General features: G+C 41.5%; 1 protein-coding gene across 1 annotated transcript in view; it reads left to right on the top strand.

The window, feature by feature from the left end:
* dnajc1 (DnaJ (Hsp40) homolog, subfamily C, member 1) overlaps positions 1-26654 on the top strand; it is a 245310-nt gene that overhangs the window by 52062 nt on the left and 166594 nt on the right. Inside the window, exons 2-3 of the mRNA XM_060824995.1 lie at positions 3762-3863; positions 3950-3996. Of these exons, the coding sequence (XP_060680978.1) occupies positions 3762-3863; positions 3950-3996 (149 nt within the window). The remainder of the gene's footprint in view (positions 1-3761; positions 3864-3949; positions 3997-26654) is intronic.

The following is a 26654-nucleotide window of genomic DNA, read 5'->3' as shown; positions in this document are numbered from 1 at the left end:
TCAATCTTGCATGCGTGTGACTTTGTGTATAATATTATAGAAGTGTAACGATACATTTTCTAATTGAAGCATATTGCATAAAAATTTTGATAGCATGGATTTTTTAAATTGGATTTTCTTTTTTGTATAAAAAATATCTTAGGTAAATGTTGAGTGCTGAGGCACTAAGTCTGAGATAGAGGACTACTTAAATTGATATTTGTAAAGAGAGTCACTTACCCAGTGTACTATGCTAATTCTGTTTGTTCAGCCACATCTGTTAATTTAGTTTCATTGTACTGTATAACCTGGTAGTTTCCATGATAACTTGCATTTTTGTCAAATGGGTTAAAATGGCAAATGTTTCATAATTATTTTATTTTTAAACAGAAATTGATGTAATTCTGTTGAGAACCAGCGGCACAGAAATTGTTGTGGAATACATGTAGATGTGCACTTCACTGGCTATCTTCACAACTGTTATTTTTGAGAAGGTGTTAACTTGCCAATATTTCCACTCAGATAATGGAAAAACAAATGTTAGAGATGAACACTATAGGTTTGCTCTTGGTATGGCTTGGTGTAAATTTCAGGGTTAATAGTAATGAAACTATTTTATATCATTGTTCAAACAACCCAAGTTTAATTTCTGGCATGTCTTGAATTAAGCTGATATCGGCCAGAGCAATGTGGGGAAAGAGAAAAATAAAATGACTTTGGCCTGAATTGATATCATGGCCCCAGATCAAAATGTGCATTTGTGGCTGTTGAATTGGGCCAGAGCTAGTTTGGCTGTGATGCTATGTGTAGTCAAGTAATTCTTTGTCTAAATGGGAATAAGATCCACACTTAAGCAACCTGAGGAGTAGAGGGGAGAACCAGTTTTTAAAAAGAGATTTTATTCAGAAACAAATTAGTGCAATAACACGTGCATTTATTGACATCATCCTGTGATGCTCAATTACTTAAAAGTTAATTAAAATTGATTTGAATGAGTTAAGTTTCACAATGAGAGCATGGCCAATCTATTTAAATTGTTCAAGAAATGATTAACAGAATATTTTTCAACATTTGGAGAAATGCTTTGAGGACAATATGAACAAAACTGATGAATAGTTCCAATCAGGGCTTAATTTTTAATTGACGGTCTAATTTTCTGATAGCCTTGAAAATGAAATGTAATAAATAAATAAGCTGCAGCCTGGAGCCTGTAATTTCAAGTATACTTGAAAGTTTGTGTTTACTTCTCCCATTAGCTTTATTCAAATTACAACTTGTAAACAAAAATGTTTTGAAATTTCTGTTTTGGAAATTAAAATATTTAATTCTCCAAAAAGTGAAGTTGATCACAAATGTATCAAGTAAATGTCTGAATTTTCTGAAAACATTCTCTAATCTGGTTCGTTAAAATTGTTGCTTTGCATTTTTATCTGTTCCAAGATGATGAACTAACTCTTTGTTCAGCAGCCTTGCTCTTATTTGGGCTGTTGATTTCACCGAAAGATTATTGTGGCATATTATGGGACAGGCAGGGAGGGAGTATGTTTAGGTAAATACAACAGTTTTCTCTGTATATAGGAGCCGATGATTTACAGCTCTGTGAACCAGGCCAGCTCATTATTCTAGATCTGAAAATAGTATTACAAAGAACTGCATACAAAACTGCTAAGTAAGACCAAACAATTTGTAGTTTTAAATAGCAAGACTTTGTTGACAGTAGAGCTGTAAAATGCAGTGTTTTCAATTTCAGTTAGATGTTTTCATATTTTCTAATTTTATATTGATTCCTACATTTGCAACCCTTCTCTTTCCATGCTATTTTTAATATAATCCATTTATGTTACATTTTATCAAAACAGGCTTTTTTTAAATACCAAGATAACTTGCTAGGTGTAGATTCTCCTGTCTTTCTTAAACCAGCAACTTTGTAGTACCTTGATAAGTAGCAGTTTTATAATTGTTTGTTTGTTTGTTTGTTTGTTTAATTTGTGCGCCACTCGTAGGGCACTTAAACAGGAATATTTGAGTTTACATTATTGTATTTTGTGTTGACATATGAATAGCTTTAATATAATTTAAAATAATGACAAATGACACAGGTTTTTATGAAAACATCTAATAAACATGATATTCAATAGAGTAATATAGACAAAAATGTTTGCTATCCTAGTACACTTTTTGTTAAAGCACAGAATGGTTGAAGGCTTTGAGTTGTATGCAGACATTTTGACTGTTGTAATTCTTAACAGCATTTGCACAATTTTTGCAAAAATGTTTTAAAATATACAAGTATTATGGGATATGGCTGCTTGATTAATAGAGAATTCCAACAATTTGCTAAATTGAGAGGGTACAAAAGGGACTGTAGATATTTTTCTTTTATGTTAAAGTATTCCTTCAGAATATTTTTTATTTTAAGTTTGAAATTACTTAGCGCACAGATTGATTTCAAATGTTTCAGTAGCAAGCATTCAGTTTTAAACCTTAAATTGTAATCTGAAGTCTTAGTTCATCTGCTTCAGGTACTGCAGATGATTCAGTGCTGCTAGTCACATTCTTTAGAAGTCGTTTCTTGTACTGCTCCTTCTTCATTTTTTTTAAAAGCATAAATCATTAACAAAGCACACTAGAAACTGAAATATTGAACCTGAGGGCTAAATGCATAGATAGCACTTGTCATACTATTGCGTGTTAATGTCAATCTGTTACTCGAGCCACAGTTTGAATTAAACTCAGCCCATTTGCAGTACTGAGGGCAATTTATATTTTAAGAATTCTAAAATTAGCCACATTTTTTATGTGACATCTGCTTCAGATGATTTGCTAAAATTAGTGATATTTAAACATGGATTTGAAAATGTGTTAGGAATAGGATAAACATAAAGTTCTACAACATGAAGATCTTTGCACATTTCAAGTTATTTTTCTATTTCCTAATTGAGAAAGGTTTGGTGGTTTTAAGGTTACAATTTTATGAATCGTATTTTGTAATCTATTTATTGAAAGCCTTTGAGGGAAAATAACTTTCATCTCTGTGTTAGTGGGGTTAGGTGTTATCAAAGTTATATAACATTTGAATTACACTGAAATATGTATGCAAATATGTTGGACAGCTATGCTGTGCAGTAATTGTTTGCAATTTCGATAACACAGCAAGACTTGTTAGATGAAATTCTGTAAGATTTGCTTTCGTACTTTGAATTTCAAAACAGCACTTTGTGCAATAATGTCTTAATTTTGGAATTGAAAAACTGCTTGCTTTTTGTTGTACAGATTTGTCAATTCTTCTAATTTGAAGCTACAACCCTCTTGCATTTAGGGTGATAGCACTATTTGGCCAAAGGAAAAAGAGTTGCTAGAAATATTAAAATTACATGCAATTTCTAAAAAAAAATCATTGCACCAACATGCAGACATTGAATAAGTGGAGAGTCAGCCTCCCAGAAAGCAGGTGCCTCTGTTGTTGAGCAGTTTCACGTTATTAATCAGCTGTATTCACCTCCCTGTTTCTTCACTGTTGAACAAAGTCCTTATCCAGAAGGTTTTGGCAAAAATATATTGACTTTTTTGTCTTGCAGTAGTTCAGAGATGTGGTAAAGAATAGGAAGTCCGAACCAAAGACTCTTTAGTCATGTGCAGCTGAATGCATAGCGTGGCTATTGCTCGTGTTGCTCAGATTACATTGCCTGAGGAGCTGTACTGGCTTTGCTGTCTTCCTCGATCATAGAGACTATGCTAAGAGCCTTATATATTTCTGACAAAGTCGACTTTGTATTTTGCAGGATGCTACATCTGCAGACATCAGGAAAGCCTATCGGAAAATGTCTTTGATCTTACACCCGGACAAAAACAAAGATGAAAATGCAGAAATTCAATTTAGACAAGTAAGGACAACCTTTTTTTTTAGCCTGTCTTCTATTTTGGAATTCAGTTCAAGTACTTTGCATTTTGACTTTTTTTTTGTTTATAGTTAGTGGCAATCTATGAAGTTTTGAAGGAGGAAGAGAAAAGACAAAGGTATGTTGAATGTTTTATGAAATCTGTTAAAATGTTTATTCTTTTTACACTTTGACTATCCTAATCAAGGATTAGTGAATGATGGGCACAGTAATTTGTTTTTATGGAGCATGTTCAGCAATAATAATGGATTGCTTGCTTGTTTTGTTTACAAGTTAAATGCATCCTTAAAATTAGTGTGCCAGTAGTGAAGCTGTATGGTATGATTTTATGCTGAGTAATGAAGCTACTCTTTACTGCTATTTAGCCATCAATTTTTGTGTATGAATACTGTTTTACTATACACTTAGATATTTTGATACTTTTGTAGTAAACCACTGTTACACACACGATGCCAATTTCAGTTGTGTGAGTGCATGTTATAAATGCTTCATAAGATCTATGCCGTTGGAGGTGTAAATCTGTCTTTTCCTGGCATTTCATGGTAAGTTACTGCATTTAGGATCTACTGTATTGAATTAAAGTAGTAACTGTGTCTTTCTTTCCAACGGTGATTTGGAAAACGTATGATTATTTTGTATTGATTGCAAAATATTTGTTTACATTCTTTCCTGGCTGAAAGTCATAGTATTTGGAGAATCATTAAATTTAATGGTAAATCCTGAATTAGAAGACTTTGAAGGTGTTGAACAATTGCCTCAGGAGAAATGAGTGAAAGTTGTTTTTCTTCTTTGATCTCTTTAATAATGTCCTTTTGTTAAAATATTTCTTAATCTATAAAAAGTAAGTTGTTTATTTGTGGGAAGGGCCATAAACCTGATAGTGAAGTAAAACTTTGTAGATATTATTGGAGTAGGCAGCCAATTTTATACTGCTGCTTGTTTAGCTTAGATTTCATGAGCTGGCTTTAAATGTTTACACTGCTACATCAATTTCCCTGTATTCCAGTACAGATTCGATGCTTGAGGGCCTGTTAGTCTGGTGAGATAAGAAAACAGAGCTAAACTCCAAAACATGGCCTGAATGGGGGTTGACTACTGAAATCCAGTTTAAACAATGTAACACAAAATGAGTTAAGAAAGAGAAATAAATATGTGTTACTTCATTTTTATTGCCTCTGAATTACATAAATTAAGTTAATTTAGATCACGTTTTGCCAATGTCACTTCTAATTCTAGATATTTTGGTGTCAAGAAACTTTCTTTACTTTGGTAGTTAAGTGTAGATGCAAGTTTCCTTTGATCTTTGTTTAGAATTCATGCAGTTAGAATTTTCCTGTTCTTGACATAATTTAGTAAAAATACAATGACAGATTTCAAAATTAAAGATTTCTAGTTCTTTAACATTGGCTAAATAAGATGTCCTATCCCAGATGTAAAGACATGCAAATTCTGGAGTTGAGAGATCAGAAATAGAAAATTCTGAAAATGCTTCGTTTGTCCTTCAGCATCTGAAAAGAGAGGTTAATGTTTCAAGAATTTCATCAACACTAGAATGAAGTGGATTACCCTGAAACTTTAATCTGCCTTTGTACTTTTCAAATCTCATTTAATCTGTCTATTTCCAGAATTCTATTTTAATTAGGTAAACCAATTGACTTTAGAGAGGAAAAAAATTCTTCAGGCATAAAGGGTAAATGGTACTATACGATGTGAATTCCAGAAAAGAAGCCACCATTTAAAAATACAGCACAGTTATGCTCTTTAAATAATAATGCCGCCTTCACATAAATTGGAGGAATTTTATGTACAGTGAGAGGACTTGAGTGGTATTTTCATGCATGTGAAAATAGTGTGCTGCTTGCAGGGAATGTAAAAAATTTCTAGTATGTTGTAGATTGATATGTCATGTAGCTTTTTTATTTCAAGCATTTTTCCCCTGTTTCCTCCCGCCTTTCCAGTGGAAAGCTTTTCTTTGCTGCATCCATCTTCCCAGATGGACATGATTGTGATTGTAATTGTCGCTTACATGCAGAAGTTCCAATCTGAGTGAACCTGTATTTGCCAATACCATAGCAGCCAATTTTATTAACATTTTAAAAACTTTGAGACAAATTTAAATTTTATACTGTTGGTCTATTATCCATAGACTTCAAGTATAATTGTATGTCAGTTTACAGGCCTGCAAATGGAAAAGAATGATGGGAGAAGAATATTTGTCCCTTTTAAAGCCTTTCTGTTCAAAATTGGGCTGCCTTTTAAACATGGAGAAAGTAAGGATTGCAGATGCTGGAGATCAGAGTCGAGAGTGTGGTGCTGCAAAAGCACAGCAGGTCAGGCAGCATCCGAGGAGCAGGAGAATTGATGTTTTGAGCATAATACCTTCATCAGGATTCCTGATGAAGGGCTTATGCCCAAAACACCAACTTTCTTGCACCTTGGATGATGCCTGACTTGCTGTGCTTTTCCAGCATTACACTCTTGAGTCTCTTAAACATGGCCATCATCCCTATATTCTGAATTTGCGCAGTTTTCTGGTATGGTGGGAAAAATATTTAAAGTCAACTTAGGAAGACAGTATTGAAATTCTCATTCCTGAAATGTATGCAAATCCCATAGTAACTCATGAGTTTTGCTAATCCCAGCTATTCTCACTATAATATGAATTGTGTTCTCTCAGGAGCTTGTTCAGGTCCCTTTTTGATTGTCTATCAGGATTCTGTACTTGGTGTATGCTGATGGCACTCTGAAAAGAAATGCTTCTCGTCATTTGTTTGGATCCGTGGTGGCTCAGTGGTTAGCATTGCCTCACAACACCACAGACCCGAGCTCAATTCCACCCTCTGGTGACAGTGCACACTCCATACAAACGTTCTACCAGTGTCTGTGTGAGTTTCCTCTGGGTGCTATGGTTTCCTCCCACAGACCAAAGACGTGCAGGCTAGGTGGATTAGCCATGGGAAATGTGTGGTTATAGGGATAAGGTTGTGGGTCTGAATGGGATGCTGTTCAAAGGATCAGTGTGGAATCTATGGGCTGAATAGCCTGTCTCCATGCTATAGGGATTATACAATTCAACCACAATATATTTTATGCTGTGTTCATTTCTTTCTTGATGCTTATTTAGCCAAAATAATCTGCCCATTAGGACAAATCTACTTCCATCATGATTGTATTGTGAACAGTGATGGTTAGCATTCATATTGAACTTGTATAGAAAAAAGTCTAAAATTTGTTGATTTTTCTGTTGTGAATAAGCTTGAAATCTGAAAGCTTTTCGAAGTCTATTTTACTATCAAGAAAATAAGTATTTAAAGTTAGGTTTTGATTAGATTAAATTCCCCACAGTGTGGAAACAGGCCCTTCGCCCAACCAGTCCACGCCGACCCTCCGAAGAGTAACCCACCCAGACCCATTTCCGTCTGACTAATGCACCTAGCACTATGGGCAATTTAGCATGTCCAGTTTACCCGACCTGCACATTTTTGGACTGTGGGAGGAAACTGGTGCACCCAGTGGAAACCCATGTAGACAGTGGGAGAATGTGCAAACTCCACACTGACAGTCACCCAAGGCTGGAATGGAACCTGCGACCCTGGTACTGTGAGGCAGCTGTGCTAACCACTGAGCCACCCTGCTGCCCTAATGATTTTGAAATGCCATTGCAATTGAATTCTCCATGTTTTGTTTTGATGCTTGCTTTCATAAATCCCTTTTAAAAAAAATTCAGGTTAATGCATAATCATTGTTATTTTTAGCTAAAATTTCAGTTGGGTTTATTTTAAGGTAGAAAGGATCAGTAACTTTAAATATTGCAAAATTCTAATGTTTAGAATGAACAGAGTTTAAAATGGCACTGTTGCATTTTTGTGTTAAGAGCACAAGAAAAGGAAAAATATTCAAGTTGATCAGGGTGAAATTTGCTATACAGGACTTTTACTTGAGGCAGGAATTGTATTCCATCACCAGGAGGCAGTATTTAATACAAATTTGACAGCAATATCAGTAGATTATGAAATGAAATTGAGACATTTTATGAAGTATTTGCTTTAACATGTATTGTAATGAAATGTTTACAGTTTTCCTGTTTGACCTGGACTATACCTATTGACACTGTAAGCTTTTAAAAAAATCTCCCAGCCATTGATCCTGAAAAATGTTTCAAGATGCTTTCCCTTTTTAAGTTTCATGTATAACATTTGCACAATACTTTTTATCTGCAGTAGAGCCCTTTTCACATTAAAAAGGGCCAGATTTTGCTAGTGTGTATACACTGGATACTTTTTTGTACATGTTTAACTTTATGTAACTTCTATGTACCAAATTGCTGAAAGTGTGAACTGATCCACCACAAGGGCAACCGGGTATTTGGGATTTCAGCAGACAATGAACTAACAGGGTATTTCTTTAAACAACGTGATTTGAGTATTCAGACGTAAACTGAAGGGTGCATTTAAAATATATAAGTTCACTGACAAAGCAGATATGGAGAAACAGAGCTGAAAATGTGTTGCTGGAAAAGCGCAGCAGGTCAGGCAGCATCCAAGGAACAGGAAATTCAACGTTTCGGGCATAAGCCCTTCGCGCTTTTCAAGCAACACATTTTCAGCTCTGATCTCCAGCATCTGCAGACCTCACTTTCTCCTCGAAGATATGGAGAAACATGAAAGACTGAAAAAAAATTGCAAAGGAAAATGCAAAATTTGACATTTTGAAAAATAATAACAATTGACAACCTGAATGAATAACACTCCACACTTATTATCATTTGCCATTTGGTCAAAAGAAGTTCAAAAGCAGTCATTTACAATACTTGCAATGTTACTGAAAGGATAATTATTAGACTTGACCTTCAATGGAGAGATTTAATATGCAAATGTGAAAACTTTGTCAAAATTACAGGGAACTAATGTACAAGATAGCATCTTCAGAATTCATGGAAATCTTGTCCTTTTTGACAAGTTGCTGACTAATTTCTGTGTTACTTAGGGGGAACCAATAGCCTAGTGGTATTATCGTTAGACTGTTAATCCAGAAACTTAGGTAATGTTGAGGGGATCTGCGTTCAAGTCCTGCCAAGGCAGATGTTGGAATATGAATTCAATAAAAATGTGGAATTTAGTCTAATGATGACTATGAATCCATTGCCGATTTGGAAAAAACCCATCTGATTCCCCAATGTCCCTTAGGGAAGGAAACTGCCATCCTTACCTGGCCTGGCTTATGTGTGACTCCAGACCCACAGCTGGGCAATAAATACTGACTTAGTCAGAGACACCCTCATCCCAAGAATGAATAAAGAATATTCTGATATTTTTAAGTGAAATCCTGCCCGTAGTGTTTGTCTAAGTCGATAGGGTTAGCAAAATCATGTGACATGTCTTAATTGAATCAACACAAGTAGTGTAATAGACAATAGGTGCAGGAGTAGGCCATTCTGCCCTTCGAGCCTGCATCACCACTCAATGTGATCATGGCAGATCACCCTTAATCAGTAGCCTGTTCCTGCCTTATCTCCATAACCCTTGATTCCACTATCCTTGAGAGCTCTATCCAACTCTTTCTTAAATGAATCCAGAGACTGGGGCAGAGCATTCCACACAGCCACCACTCTCTGGGTGAAGAAGTTTCTCCTTATCTCTGACCTAAATGGTCTACCCTGTATTTTTAAGCTGTGTCCTCTGGTTTGGCACTCACCCATCAGCGGAAACATGTTTCCTGCCTCCAGAGTGTCCAATCCTTTAATAATCTTATGTCTCAATCAGATCCCCTCTCAGTCTTCTAAACTCAAGGGTATACAAGCCCAGTCGCTCCAGTCTTTCAGCGTAAGATAGTCCCGCCATTCCAGGAATTGACCTCGTGAACTTACGCTGCACTCCCTCAATAGCCAGAATGTCTTACCTCAAATTTGGAGACCAGAACTGCACAAAATACTCCAGGTGTGGTCTCACCAGGGCCCTGTACAGCTGCAGAAGAACCTCTTTGCTTCTATACTCAATCCCTCTTGTTATGAAGGCCAGCATGCTATTAGCTTTCTTCACTATCTGCTGTACCTGCATGCTTGCCTTCATTGACTGGTGTACAAGAACACCCAGATCTCTTTGTACTGCCCCTTTACCTAAATTGATTCCATTTAGGTAGTAATCTGCCTTCCTGTTCTTGCCACCAAAGTGGATAACCATACATTTATTCACATTAAACTGCACCTGCCATGCAGCTGACCACTCACCTAACCTGTCCAGGTCACCCTGTAATCTCCTAACATCCTCCTCACATTTCACCCTGCCACCTAGCTTAGTTTTATCAGCAAATTTGCTAATGTTATTACTAATACCATCTTCTATATCATTAATATATATTGTAAAAAGCTGCGGTCCCAGCACTGATCCCTGCGGTACCCCACTGGTCACTGCCTGCCATTCCGAAATGGAGCCGTTTATCACTACTCTTTGTTTCCTGTCAGCCAACCAACTTTCAGTCCAAGTTAGTACTTTGCCCCCAATACCATGCGCCCTAATTTTGCTCACTAACCTCCTATGTGGGACTTTATCAAAAGCTTTCTGAAAGTCCAGGTACATTACATCTACTGGATCTCCCTCGTCCATCTTCAGAGTTACATCCTCAAAAAATTCCAGAAGATTAGTCAAGCATGATTTCCCCTTCATAAATCCATGCTGACTCTGACCTATCCTGTTACTACTATCCAGATGTGCCGTAATTTCATCCTTTATAATAGACTCCAGCATCTTTCCCACCACTGAGGTCAGACTAACTGGTCAATAATTTCCTGCTTTCTCTCTCCACCTTTCTTAAAAAGTGGTACAACATTAGCTACCCTCCAATCCGTAGGAACTGATCCTGAATCTATCGAACTCTGGAAAATAATCACCCACGCATCCGCGATTTCTCGAGCCACCTCCTTCAGTACCCTGGGATGTAGACCATCGGGCCCGGGGATTTATCAGCCTTCAGACTTAACAGTCTCTCCAACACCAGTTCCTGGCAAATATAAATTCCCTTAAGCTCAGGTCCTTCAGCCACTGTTACCTCGGGGAGATTGCTTGTGTCTTCCCGAGTGAACACAGATCTGAAGTACCAATTCAATTCTTCTGCCATTTCTTTGTTCTCCGAAATATATTGCCCTGTTTCTGTCTTCAAGGGCCCAATTTTAGTCTTAACCATTTTTTTGCCTTTCACGTACCTAAAAAAAGCTTTTACTATCCTCCTTTACATTTTTGGCCAGTTTACCGTCATACCTCATTTTTCCTCTGCGTATTTCCTTCTTGGTAATCCTCTGTTGTTCTTTAAAAGCTTCCCAGTCCTCTGTTTTCCCACTTATCTTTGCTATGTTATACTTTTTCTCTTTTAACTTTTATATGTTTCTTAACTTCCCTCGTCAGCCACAGCCACCCATGCCTCCTCCTAGGATCTTTCTTCCCTTTTGGAATGAACTGATCCTAGTTTGTTGCACAATACCAGATCTAAAATTGCCTTCTCCCTGGTAGGCTCCAACACCAGCTGTTCTAAGAATCCATCTTGGAGGCACTCCACAAAGTCTCGTTCTTGAGGTCCAATACCATCCTGATTCTCCCAGTCTACCCTCATGTTGAAATCCCCCAGAACAACTGTTGTAACATCTTTGCGACAGGCCAATTTCAGCTCCTGCTATCCAGATTGAGTCTGAGAAAACAAAAAAACCAAGTTACTTTCTAAATGCAGAAATAATATTAATTGCCTGTCGTCAATTTTTTTTATGTAGCAACATTTTCCAATTGTTGCAGAACTGTATCTTGTTTCGTTATACAGTGAACATTATTATAACAAAAAGATTTCAGAATGACATTGTGTAGGTTTAATAATATGACTTTTTATTCAAGCCTGTCTCATGAAAATGAATTGTTAAGGTGTGAGGGACGAAGTGCGCAAGGTGTATATTTTCAAGGATTTGTAAGCAAGTGTAAATGGAAGAATTCAGTGATGCTAGTGCCATGAGGCGATGGTTAGATTTTCTCTTGTTGGAGATAATCATAGCCTGGCACTTGTGTAGCACATATATTACTTGCCATTTGTCAGCCCAAATCTGGACATTATCCATGTCTTCCTGCTTTTGAACACAGACTGCTTCAGTATCTGAGAAGTTGTGAATAGTGCAACCATCAGCAAAGTGGTCACTTTTCATCTTGAGAAGGGTATTGCTAAAGAGGCTGAAGATGGTTGGGCTTAGGACATGAGCTTAAGGAACTTGTGCAGAGGTGTCCTGAAGCTGAGAAGACCGACCTTCAGTAACCATAACTATTGTTCTTTGTGTTTGGTATGACTGCAAACAGTGGAGCATTTTTCTCCCTAATTCCCGTGGACTCAAGTTTCGTTAGAGCTTCTTGAAACATCCATTGTCATAAGGCCATGAGATGTAGGGGCAGAAGAAGACCATTTGGCTCATTAAATCTGCTTGTCATTTAGTGAGATCATGGCTGACATGATAATCCTCAACTCCACTTCCCTGCCTTAATTCCATGGCCTTTGATTCCCTCACTGATTTAAAAATCATCTATCCAATGCAACCTTGAATATACTTAATGATCCAGTTTCAGCAGTTCTCAATGGTAAATAATTCAACAGATTTACTAATCACCAAGTGAAGAAATTTCTTCTCATCTCTCTTTTTAAATATGTGACCCCTTATTCTGAGATTATGCCCACTGCTCTAAAACTAGTCCACAAGGGTAAACAACTTTTTTGCACGTACCCTGTCAAGTCCCCTAAGATTCTTGGGTGTTTCAATAAGGTCACCACCTATTATTCTGAACTATAGTGAGTACAGGCCCAGTCTACTCAACCTCACTTCATGAGACAGTCCCTCCATTCCTGGTATCAGCCTAGTGAACCTTCTCTGGATTGACTCCACTATCAGTATAACTTTCCTTAGATAAAGGGCCCCAAACTGTTCTCAGTATTTTAGCTTTGGTCTGACTAATGCTAAATCTTACTCAGGGGTTTTATCGAACTAGTATTATAGAAGGGAAAGTAAAAGATAGGTTAGAGGAAGGAGTTGTATATAGTTGTTACTTGATTATTCTCTGTTATACTTTAAGAAATAACATTGTTGATTTTTAAATAGGTCTTGGCCTCTTGAATTTTCATAGGATTTATCCCATGCAAAAATCTGTTGATGGATCTTCTTGCCGTTTCCGGGTGTCAGTTTCAGCTGTAGTGGTTTGTATATTGGGTCCAGGTCTATGTCCAGACACATAGACCTGGACCCAATATACAAACCACTACAGCTGAAACTGACACCCGGAAGCGGCAAGAACAAACCACTATAAATACCGGAAGAAACATCAAAGCAGCGCTTCTCAGGAGGCTCCAATAGCACTGATGATGTTCCCTAGCCAGGGAACGAAACGTTTGCAGCAAAAACTTCCAGCTCGGCGAACAGAACCACAACAACGGACACCCGAGCTACAAATCTTCAACCAGACTTTAAAGTGGGATATATAAAAGTTGCAGAGCTGGGCAGAAAGGTGGCAAATGGAGTTTAATGTAGCTAAGTGTGAAGTCATTCACTTTGGTAGGAGTAACAAGATGGATTACTGGGCTAATGGTAGGCTACTTGGTAGTGTGGATGAGCAGAGGGATCTTGGTGTCCATGTACATAGATCTCTGAAAGTTGCCACCCAGGTAAATAGTTTAAATTAATCAGAAGGGTTTACCCGTGTCATAGCATTTATTTGGTATGATTCTATAAGTGTGACTATCAGGCTGTTGGTTGACTAGTCCATGAGACAGCATTAAAAAGTTGCCCCTCGGGTCCCTTTTAAATCTTTCCTCTCTCACCTTTAAATCTATGCCCTCTAATTTTGAACTCCCCTAATAAAGACTTTATATATGCCCCTCATGATGTTATAAGGTCACCCCTCAGCATACTGTGCTCTGGGGTAAAAAAGACCCTGTCTGTCCTTTTAATTTGAACTTTCCAGTCTAAGTAACACCATTGTAAATTATTTTGCACCCTTATCAGATTTACAACATCCTTTCTATAGCAAGGAGATCAGAATTATATGCAGTACTCCACATGTGGTCTTGTACATTTGTAACATGATGTTGCAACTCCTGTACTCTATCCTCTAACCAATGAAATCCAGCGTGCCAAATGCAGTCTTCACGATCTGGTTTACTTGCTGCCACTTTCAAGGAATTATGAACCTGCACCCCTGGGTCTGGCAGGGACCCCAAACAGCAATGAGACAAAAGAGAAAGTTGAGGCTAGTGCAGAAGTTAAAGAGAACAAGTTAAATCGACAAGGCAGGCAAGAGCACGGTAGAGAACGAGAAGAATGATAATTAAACTGAATTTATTTCAATACAAGAGGTCTGATAGGTAAGGCAGATGAACTTGAGACATGAGTGTGAACATGGGACTGGGATAGCATAGCTAATGCAGAAACATGGCTGAGAGAGGGACAGGACTAACAACTCCACGTTCTTCAGTACAGATGCTATAGGAAGGATAAGAGATGAGGCAAATGAGGAGCAGGAGTTGATTTTTGATTAGGGAAATATCATGGCAGAACTTGGTGAATATTCCTGAAGCTGTTTGGGTGGAACAGAGAAATAAGAGGGGGGTGATCACTTAGTAAAATCACAAGAGGCACCCAGTAGTCAGTGGGAAATTGAGGAGCAAATCTGTTGGAAGATCACAGATAACTGTAAGAATAATGGGGTTGTAATGGTTGGGGATTTTAACTTTCCAAACATCGACTAGGACTGCCATAGTGTTAAAGGCTTGGAGGTGGAGTAATTTAGGTGTGTTCAAGAAAACTTTCTCAATCAATATATAAATGGCTGTGTTAGAGAAGGGCCAAACTTGACCTCCTCTTGGAAAATGAGACCGGGCAAGTAACTGAGGTGTCAGTGGGGAAGCACTTTGGGACGAGTGACCATAATTCTATTTGTTTTAAAATAGTTAAAAATCACACAACACCAGGTTATAGTCCAACAGGTTTATTTGAAAGTACTAACCTTTGAAGCGCTGCTCCTTCAGCAGGTGGTTGGGGAAAACAAGACCATAAGACACAGAATTTGTAGCAAAAGATTATAGTGTCATGCAACTGATATGATATAGCGAACAAACCTGGATTGTTAAATCTTTCATCTTTTAGAATGTTTCGGTTCATTAATATGTAAATCCCAGAGCTACTTTTAAGTCACCTTCTCATGATAACTTGAGGTTTTATAACAAAAGGTGATATCTCAGCTCAGAAAATGCTTTAAAGGTGTTAAGGTTAGTCTGGCAGTATCCCAAAGTGAAATTTACAAAATGTTACATGTATTGACTGCCTGCAGATTGTGCATTTTCTGAGCAAAATGGAATGTATCTGCAAATGCAAATTCACCCCATAGGCTTTTGCATCATGCAAGAGAGTGTGAGTGCATGTGAGAGAATGTGTTCATGTGTGTGTGAATGCATGGTAAAGTTGGTGTATGGGTGTGATGGAGTATAAGCCTGAGGGGGTGTGTGTGTGTGTGTGTGTGTGTGTGTGTGTGTGTGTGTGTGTGAATAGTGTAGCCTGGTCACCTGTAGTGTTAGATGAACCGAAGGTCCTGGTTCAGCCTATCCTCACCGGTACTGAACTTGGCTATCAGGGTCTGCTCAGCTACTTTGTGTTGTTGCCTATCCTGAAGTCCGTCTTGGAGGATTGTCACCTGAAAGTCTGAGGCTGAATGTCTCTGACTGCTGAAGTGTTCCTCTACTGGGAGGGAATGCCCCTGTCTTGTGATTGTTGTGCGGTGTCCATTCATCCGTTGTTGTAGTGTCTGCTAGGTCTGTGGGCATTCTTGCCTGCAGCGTATGAGATAGTCGCCATTGGCCGAGTCACATCCCCCCCTCTTCCCACCCCCCCCCCCCCCCCCCCCCCCCCCCCCTCTCTCCCTCTCTCCCTCTCACAGGCTTATACTCCATCATACCTATACACATTTTACCAAGCTTTCACACACGGGGCGGTTGGGTTGGTTGGTGTGGGTGTCCCAGAGGTGTTTTCTGAAACGTTCCGCAACTAGGCGGCCCCTCTCCCCAATGTAGAGGAGACCACATCGGGTGCAGCGGATGCAGTAAATGATGTGTGTGGAGGTGCAGGTGAATTTGTGGCAGACATGGGTAGAGGTGTGGGAGCAAGTTTTGCACTTCTTGCGGTTGCAGGGAAAGGTGCCAGGAGTGGAGGTTGGGTTGGTGGGGGGTGTGGATCTGACGAGGGAGTCGCGGAGGGAGTGGTCTTTCTGGAACGCTGATAGGGGAGGGGAGGGAAATATGTCCTTGGTGGTGGGGTCTGTTTGGAGGTGGTGGAAATGACAAAGGATGATATGATGTATCTGGAGGTTGGTGGGGTGGTAGGTCGCCTACTTGCGGAACGTTTCAGAGAACCCCTCTGGGACGCCCGCATCAACCAACCCAACCGCCCCGTGGCTGAACACTTTAACTCCCCCTCCCACTTCGCCAAGGACATGTAGATCCTTGACCTCCTTCATCACCAGACCATGACAACATGACGCCTGGAGGAAGAGTGCCTCATCTTCCGCCTAGCAATCCTCCAACCACAAGGGATGAATGCAGATTTCTCCAGCTTCCTCATTTGCCCCCCCAACCTTATCTCAGTCCCGACCCTCGGACTCAGCACCGCCTTCTTGACCTGCAATCTTCTTCCCGACCTCTCCGGCTTATCACCCTCACCTTTAACCTCCTTCCACCTATCGCATTCCCAACGCTCCTCCCTACCTTTTATCTTAGCCTGCTTGGCACACCCTCCTCATTCCTGAGGAAGGGATTATGCCCAAAACGTCGATCCTCCTGCTCCTTGGATGCTGCCTGACCTGCTGTGCTTTTAGATTAGATTAGATTACTTACAGTGTGGAAACAGGCCCTTCGGCCCAACAAGTCCACACTGACCCGCCGAAGCGTAACCCACCCATACCCCTACATTTACCCCTTACCTAACACTAGGGGCAATTTGGCATGGCCAATTCACCTGACCCGCACATCTTTGGACTGTGGGAGAAAACTGGAGCACCTGGAGGAAACCCACGCAGACACTGGGAGAACGTGCAAACTCCACACAGTCAGTCGCCTGAGGCGGGAATTGAACCCAGGTCTCTGGTGCTGTGAGGCAGCAGTGCTAACCACTGTGCCACCGTGCCGCCCACCAGCAACACATTTTTCAGAATGAACAACAATGACAACTTTTAGAAAACAACAACAATCCTCTATTGTGCTGTTTAGTTTTAATTTGGTTAAGTTTTAATGGGACTTTAAAAATATCAGAAAACAAACTTTTTCTTGAGATTTTCATATTGTCAATTAGGGACTAATTCTCTTGAACCTTTGTTCAACCTTCACACAGTAGGTGGAACTTATACAAAAGAACATAAACTACAATATTCAGCAGCCAAAAACATACTGCTTGTCTGGAAAAGAATTCTATTATTCCCCACACATTCTACACAGAGTTTTGCATTTTCAAAATTAAAAAGGTTTTTTTATGTGCAGTCTGTTGCCTGATACATTGGCATTTAAACCAGGGAAGAGAGATTGAGACATGACTGTATTGAAAAGCCAAACCCAATTTTCTTCTTCTTCTGGTACAAATCTTGAGAAAGTGGCCTTCCCCATCAAACTGCTGTGATGTGATCTCAACCTGAAGTTGATGACTCGGTCATGTCATTGCAGCCTGCACCCTATGCAGTCATGTAAGGCTGCATGACATGAAGCCCACATAACCTCCCTGTCTTGAATGACCGAACGTACAGAGGCTGACTCAGTAGAGGTCATGGTATACGTTTAGAGGGAGTTTCCCTGGAGTCCTGAAAATTGACGCCAGACCCCTTATTGTTTTATAGCATCAGGTCAAACATGGGTAAGCAAAGTCCCTGCTGATTATCAGTACTCCTCCATGTTGAACACCACTTGGTGGAATTGTTGGTGACAAGGATAGACAGGCCAACAAGGGGTGAGGCTATACTGGATTTGGTTCTAGGTAATGAACCAGGCCAGGTGTTAGACTTGGAGGTAGGTGAGCACTTCAGGGACAGTGACCACAACTTGGTGACTTTTACTCTAGTGATGGGGAGGGATAAGTGTGCACTGCAGGGCAGGAGTTATAGCTGGGGGCAGGGAAATTATGATGCGGTGAGGCATGACTTAGGATGCGTGGATTGGAAAAATAGGCTTCAAGGGAAGGACACAAATGATATGTGGAGCTTGTTCAAGGAGCAGCTATTGGGTGTCCTTGATAAGTGTGTACCAGTCAGGCAGGGAGGAAAGGGTCTTGTGAGGGAGCCGTGGTTTAATAAGGAATTGGAATCCCTTGTGAAAAGGAAGAGGGCGGCCTATGTTAAGATGAGGAGTGAAGTTGGGGCGATTGAGAGTTATAAGGTAGCCAGGAAGGATCTAAAGAGAGAGCTAAGAACAGAGAGAAGGGGACATGAAAAGTCCTTAGTTGGTAGGATTAGGGAAAATCTAAAGGCTTTCTATAGGTATGTCAGGAATAAAAGGATGACTAGGGTAGGTATCGGTCCAGTCAAGGATAGTAGAGGGAAGTTGTGCGTGGAGGCGGAGGAGATTGGAGAGACACTAAATCAATACTTTTCGTCAGTATTCTCTCAGGAACAGGACATTGTTGCTGATGTGAATATTGAGTCACAAGTGATTAGAATGGATGGCTTTGAGGTATGTAGGGAAGAAGTCCGGGAAATACTGGAAAGGGTGAAAATAGATAAGTCCCCTGGGCCTGATGGCATTTATCCTAGGACCCTCTGGGAAGCTAGGGAGGAGATAGCGGAGCCATTGGCCTTGATTTTAATGTCGTCGTTGTCTACAGGAATAGTGCCAGAAGATTGGAGGATAGCGAATGTGGTCCCCTTGTTCAAGAAGGGGAGTAGGGATAGCCCTAGTAACTATAGGCCAGTGAGTCTCTGTTGTGGGCAAAGTCTTAGAGAGAATTGTAAGGGATAGGATTTATGAACATCTGGATAGGAATAATGTGATCAAGGATAGTCAGCATGGTTTTGTGAAGGGCAGGTTGTGCCTCACAAACCTTATTGAGTTCTTTGAGAAGGTGACCAAGGAAATGGACGAGGGTAAAGCAGTAGATGTAGTGTATATGGATTTTAGCAAGGCGTTCGATAAGGTACCCCATGGTAGGCTACTGCAAAAATTACGGAGGTATGGCATTGAGGGTGCATTAGAGGTTTGGATTAGAAATTGGCTGGCTGGAAGGAGACAGAGGGTAGTAGTTGATGGTATAGGTTCTTCTTAGAGTGCAGTTACTAGCGGTGTTCCACAAGGATCAGTTTTGGGACCATTGCTGTTTGTCATTTTTATAAATGACCTAGAGGAGGGGCTTGAATGCTGGGTGAGCAAGTTTGCGGATGACACGAAAGTCGGTGGAGTTGTGGACAGCGAAGAAGGATGTGGCAGGTTACAGTGGGATATATGTTGTGGTTCTGTTCGCCGAGCTGGAAGTTTTTGCTGCAAACGTTTCGTTCCCTGGCTAGGGAACATCATCAGTGCTATTGGAGCCTCCTGAGAAGCGCTGCTTTGATGTTTCTTCCGGTATTTATAGTGGTTTGTTCTTGCCGCTTCCGGGTGTCAGTTTCAGCTGTAGTAGTTTGTATGTGGGGTCCAGGTTGATGTGTCTGTTGATGGATCTTCTTGCCGTTTCCGGGTGTCAGTTTCAGCTGTAGTGGTTTGTATATTGGGTCCAGGTCTATGTCCAGACACATAGACCTGGACCCAATATACAAACCACTACAGCTGAAACTGACACCCGGAAGCGGCAAGAACAAACCACTATAAATACCGGAAGAAACATCAAAGCAGCGCTTCTCAGGAGGCTCCAATAGCACTGATGATGATCCCTAGCCAGGGAACGAAACGTTTGCAGCAAAAACTTCCAGCTCGGCGAACAGAACCACAACAACGGACACCCGAGCTACAAATCTTCAACCAGACTTTAAAGTGGGATATATATAAGTTGCAGAGCTGGGCAGAAAGGTGGCAAATGGAGTTTAATGTAGCTAAGTGTGAAGTCATTCACTTTGGTAGGAGTAACAAGATGGATTACTGGGCTAATGGTAGGCTACTTGGTAGTGTGGATGAGCAGAGGGATCTTGGTGTCCATGTACATAGATCTCTGAAAGTTGCCACCCAGGTAAATAGTGCTGTGAAGAAGGCATATGGCGTACTGGGCTTTATTGGTAGAGGAATTGAGTTCCGGAGTCCTGAGGTCATGTTGCAGTTGTATAAGACTCTGGTGCGGCCTTATCTGGAGTATTGTGTGCAGTTTTGGTCGCCATACTATCGGAAGGATGTGGAGGCATTGGAACGGGTGCAGAGGAGGTTTACCAGGATGTTGCCTGGCATGGTAGGAAGATCGTATGAGGAAAGGCTGAGGCACTTGGGTCTGTTTTCATTGGAGAAAAGAAGGTTTAGGAGAGGTGTACAAGATGATTAGGGGTTGAGATAGAGTTGACAGTGAGAACCTTTTTCCGCTAATGGAGTCAGCTGTTACTAGGGGACACAGCTTTAAATTAAGGGGAGGTTGGTATAGGACAGATGTTAGGGGTAGATTCTTTACTCAGCGGGTTGTGAGTTCATGGAATGCCCTGCCAGTAGCAGTGGTGGACTCTCTCTCTTTATGGTCATTTAAGCGGGCATTGGATAAGCATATGGAGGTTATTGGGCTAGTGTAGGTTAGGTAGGCTTCGGTCGGCGCAACATCGAGGGCCGAAGGGCCTGTACTGCGCTGTATTTTTCTATGTTCTATGATGCAAAATGTATTCTTCATGTGGGAATTCAATGCCCATCACCAAGAGTGGGTCAGTAGCACCACTATTGATCAAGTTGGTCTGGTCCTAAAGGACATAGCTATTCGACAGGTGGTGACTATTTGAGGAAACAATGTGTAACTACATCTCACTGATCTGCCTGCCACAAACCCACCTATCTGTTGCAGTACTATTAAGAGTGATCAAAGAATTTTACTCCAATCCAATCTTGAACTTCATAGACTGATGTAACCTTAACAGCACAAGTCCCGTCAAGCCAGAGATTAACCCCGGTTCGATGAGGAGTGCAGGTGGGCATGCCAGAAGCAACAGCAGGCACATTTTTTTTTAAAAAAAGTGTGTCAACCTGATGAAGTTGCAAAATATGCAGTTTGACTTTAAAGTTGTCCGAGGCAGCAAGTGATAGACAGAATTAGTGGATCCACAACCAATGGATCAGATCTAAGTTCTGCACCCTTACCATGTACAGCCGTGAACATTGTGTACAATTTTTTTTTTAAACTTGATCATGGGATGTGGGCATCACTGGTGCAGCCAGCATTTATTGCTCATCCTTAATTGCCCAAGAGCAATTGAGAGTTGATAGCATTTATGTGCGTCTAGAATTGCATGTAGGTTAGATCAGGCAAGGATGGCAGAATTCCTTTCCTAAAGGACATTTCAGGAACTAAATGGATTTTTACAAAAATCAACAGTCGTAACGTGGTTGTCATTACACTAGCTATTTATTCAACTATTAACAAATATCCACATCCTCAATAATGAGGGGAGCCCAGAACTAAAGTGCTAAAGATAAGGCTGAAGCATTTGCAACAAGTTTCAACAGAAGTGTCTATTGGTTGATCCATTTTGGCCTCCTCCATAGGTCCCCAGCAACACCAGTACCAGTCTTCAGCCATTTGATTCACTCCATGTAATATCAAAAAACCTCTGGAAGCATTGGATACTACATAGGCTATGGGCCCTGACAACATTTTGCCAATAGTACTGAACATGTGTGCTCCAGAACTTGCTGTGTCCCTCGCCAAGCTGTTCCTATAGAACTATGACCCTGTCCTGTACACACAGAGCAGGTCAGATTCAACTGCTCAGTTACCATCCTATTTGGTCTACTCTCTTGTCAGTAAGGTATCATATGGTTTTAACAACAGAACTATCAAGCAACATTTTGTTCAGCAGTAAGCTGCTCGCTAACGTGCAATTTGGAGTCCATCAGGGCTCCTAAGGACCTTATTACAGCCTTATTTCAAACATGTGTTAAAGACCTGAATTCCAGGGTTTAGGTGAGAGTGACTGCCCTCGACATCAAGACTGCAGTTGACTGAGTGTGGCTTCAAGGAGTCCTAGCAAAACTGGATAAGTGGGAAATATCTCCACTGATTTCAGTCAGACCATGAAGGATGATGGTTGTGGTTGTTGGAGGTAGGTCATCTCTTCTCATCTCCATGGTGTCTCTTCAGGATGATGTCCTAGACCAAGTCATCTTCAGTGGCTTCATCAATGATCTTTCACCCATGATAAGATCAGAAATTCCCAGAAGATTAATCTGGGGCTCTGAGTTGTTAGACCAGTGACATTACCACTATATCATCACCTTCCCAGGTGAATTTTGCGAATAACCAAATTTGAAGAGAACGTGCCACAATTCTTCCCAGTTGATAGAGTTGAATGTCTTTGGTCATAGCCTCCTTTGACCTCTCAAAGGTTGCTGCTGCTCTGTAAACTACTTGAAATAACTGCAGAGGATGGTATCCTGTTGCAAAGTCGTCTTTTATTTACTTGTGCAGCCTGCTCAGCATCACTCACCTGAATTGAGACTCTAAATCTCCTGTTTATATATTTTTAAAATTTTATCAAATGATACAAAATACAGACAAACTGTTAACCATGAACAATAAGCAGCAATTTACAGGGGAAAGGGACAGTGAGGCCAAACCCCAAACCCCATCGTGCAAACAGCCTGCAGGGAAATGAGGACAGACCTCCAATCCTATCTTATCTTATGAAAAAGAAAACAGTAACACAAACCCTTGCAAGACAGTCCAAACAAACAATAAAACAGTGCATAGAACACAGACACCCTTGGCAATCTAGCAAACCACCCGTCCCCCTCACCTTCTGGCCACAAGGCAGCCCGCCCCTACACCTCTTTCGGTTCTTGGTCTGCCCTGACATTTTTTTATGTAGTTTTTTTTGTCTCCCGAGCCAAGGGAACTCTCATCCTCCTCATAGCACACCAGCCAGTTCAGAGTCCGTCCTCAACCTAACAACGGCAGTGCTTATTTATTCTCCAGCACCCATGCCATGTGTTTGCAGGTGTAGGACACAATGAAGAATGAGCGCAGAAATCTCCTATTTATATGTTGGTCAGCCAGGGCTTTCTTAATTGGTGCAGGTGAATAACCCCAATCAAGGCAAGGTCCATCTGTTCCTAATCACTACACGTTTCTTGCTATGAAGATCATGTCCACTGTGCAAATATTCTCAGTGGCCACGACACATCACAATTCTGTGCATTAAAAAGCAATGACCTTCCCTGTGTTTCGTAGAAGTGAAACTCCTCCAGTTACCTTAATAGAACTTGCTCTTCTCCTCCTGGTATGGGGAGATGAGGTCATGTATTTGTGCCAAGAATGTTTCTCCAACATATTTCTCTGTTTCACCAGTGATTCCACTTTCACTGGCAGCTTTGTTGGTTTCCGTGGTGATTTGAATGCCAGAGCTGGCAGGAACACCAACCTTTTGAAAGGCAAAGTGCAGGTAAGGCAAATCCCAATGGAATCCTGCACCTAATAAAATTCTTAGAGCATAGACTGGTCATAACAAACACCCTTTCTTTGTTGGAGAGAAATATATGACCTCAGGTCAAGAAACATACTCCAGACATTGGCCTCTGATTGACTGACTATGTTATTGTTCAAGCAAGGGACTCTGAGGAAGTTCACATTACCCATTATTATGACTGGAGCAATTGATTGCTGGATTGACCATCACAATCCAGTCTAGAAACTCCATTGGCAAAAGTGAGGACTGCAGATGCTGGAAATCAGAGTCTAGATTAGAGTGGTGCTGGAAAAGCACAGCCAGTCAGGCAGTATCCGAGATGCAGGAAAATCCATGTTTCGGGCAAAAGCCCTTCATTTGATGCTGCCTGACCGGCTGTGCTTTTCCAGCACCACTCTAATCTAGATTCTGATTTCCAGTGTTTGCAGTCCTCACTTTTTTGCCTAGTTGATTTTAACCTTACTGCGAATCCTCTTGCAAGGATGCCTGCTTGAAGAAGTTCTCCTCCTCTCTCCACAAGAATCTCAGTGAGTCTCTCTCTCTCACTGCAGCCCCCAGGTCATCTTCTCTGCCCTGAAGCTCTTCAACCATGTATGAAACAGACTCGCTACCACAGCCACATCTGCTTCCTCAGTGCTTGCCTCCGCAGCCAACTGCTCACACATGGACTCTGGACTACATTTAAACCAGCACAATTTGGACCTGAACAGGACAACCAGTACAGACTACAGATTCAAAACCACCAACAACGGTTCTCCTTCAGGATCCTCCACTTCACACTCGCAGCAATCCGCCGGCACCTAACTTCTCTACACTCAGCCATGCCTCAGCTGAGGGCTGCACTCTCTCAGAACTGCAAAGGACCCCTTATATACTATATCTTAAGAAGAATTCATACTCTCAACAAACAGTATTTCAACACTATCTCAAACATCAAAAACTGTAAGTACAATAATCTTTTATATACTCACCTCCATAACCAGCACTCGTCAAACATTCCAGAAGGTTCCCCTCGCCTCCGGAACTGATCTGATGCCATTAGCTATGAGGCTGGTATAGTTACCACCCCCATGGCGACCGATGACATCACTTCTGCCCCCATCATGGCTGATTCGACAGCCACTTCCGCCCCTTCATGATTTCACATGCACCACATGTGACATCACTTCCGCCCCTCCTATCATCACTGACATCACACGCTCAGTGACTTCCGCTCTTCCCCACCCACCCCCCACCCACACTGCCCTGTTTGCCACCACTTCCAACACCACTCACCTGCATACTGATGATGGGTCTCCCACAGACAACACTCACCATCCCTGTCCCCCAGAACCCTAAGGGGTACATCACTCCTACTCATGACTCCTCTCCCATTCCCCCTACCATCATGCCCACTCCAGTTACAAGCTCTGCCCCCACTCAGCTACACACCCATACCAGATCCTAGCTCCCAATCCTGCCAAGACTTCACCATCCCCCCGACCTCCCCCTCACTGAGGACGAACGATCAGTCCTCAACAAAGGCCTTTTACCTTTATCCCCCTCTGGCCACGCATCAATGAATTTAATACACATTGTGACGTCAAATAATACTTCCGCCGCCTCCAAGCTTACTTTTTCAATCTGGACTCCCGCGCACCTTCCGAGGACCCCTTCGCACGCCTCCAACACACTCCATCAACCCAGTGCAGGCCTATTACCCGCCCTCGATCTCTTCATTTCCAAATGCCACGGAGACATTAACCACCTTAACCTGTCTACCCCCCTCCCTCACTTCAACCTCTCACCCTCACAATGCACAGCCCTCCACTCCCTCTGCTCCAATCCCAAACTCACCATCAAATCATTGGATAAAGGGGATGGAGTAGTAGTTTGGCACACTGACCTCTACACAGCTGAAGCCAGCTGCCAACTCGAAGACCACTCCTCTTACCATCCCTCGACCATGACCCTCCCCACCCCCCCATCACCAAACCATCATCTCCTAGACCATACAGAACCACAGAACCTCATCACCTCAGGAGATCTCCCACACACAACTTCCAACCTTGTAGTCTGGGAACCCTGCACCACCCGATTCTACCTCCTTCCCAAGATCCACAAGCCTGACCATCTTGACTGACCCATTGTCTTAGCCTGCTCCTGCCCCACCCAACTCATCTCCACTTGCCTCGATACTGTCCTATTCCCCCGGTCCAGGAACTCCCCACATACATTCGAGACACCACCCATACCCACCACCTTCTCCAAGACTTCAGTTTCCACAGCTCCCAGCACCTCATGTTCACAGTCCTGATGAAGGGCTTTTGCCCGAAACATCGATTTTCTTGCTCCTCGGTTGCTGCCTGACTGCCTGTGCTTTTCCAGCGCTACTCTAATCCAGACTACAAACTCCATTGGCCTTGCCCAAAGCATGGCAGCAGCAACATGGAGTTCAATGTCAACAGACTTGAGAACTCTGCAAAGGAACACCAATTCAACGTCACATCGCCACATAGGAGAAACCCAACAACCAGAGATCACAATGTTTATAGCACCTGGTCTATTCTTAAATTCATCGCAGACAGCATTTGAAAGGAGACTTTTAACAATAAACCAAAACAAGTTTATTAGCAACAGAAAAAAGATAACCAAGGGGGACAAAACTTTATTCTACTGTAATGCAGATTCAAAACTTTTTAAAAACCCCAAAACAAACCATGTAGAATCCGTACACCATGGTATCCAAATGTTGCAATTCCAAGAATGTTAAGTACTCCAGTTCTAGCAAGATCTAGCACAGCTCGGTTCCATTGAAAACAGAGTTTTCTGTTTGACTTAATACTTAGGGATTGAAGTGATTTAAAATTTCAACTCATCTGCTGAAACTGGAAATAACTCAGCACAGTGGAATGGCACAATGGCTCAGTGGTTAACATTGTTGCCTCACAGCTCCAGGGTCCCAGGTTCGATTCCAACCTCGGGTGACTGTCTGTGTGGAGTTTGCATATGCTCCCCGTGTCTGCATGGATTTCCTCCGGGTGCTCCGGTTTCCTCCCCCATCCAAAGATGATGTTCAGGTTAGGTGAATTGGCCAAGTTATACTGTTAATTAGGTGCATTAGTCAGAGGGGAAAAGGGGTTTGGGTGGGTTACTCATCGGTGTGGTCCTGTTGGGCCGA

Source organism: Hemiscyllium ocellatum, chromosome 5, assembly GCF_020745735.1.
Source record: "Hemiscyllium ocellatum isolate sHemOce1 chromosome 5, sHemOce1.pat.X.cur, whole genome shotgun sequence".
Lineage (NCBI taxonomy): Eukaryota > Metazoa > Chordata > Chondrichthyes > Orectolobiformes > Hemiscylliidae > Hemiscyllium > Hemiscyllium ocellatum.
This window is presented reverse-complemented; position numbering and strand designations above follow the sequence as displayed.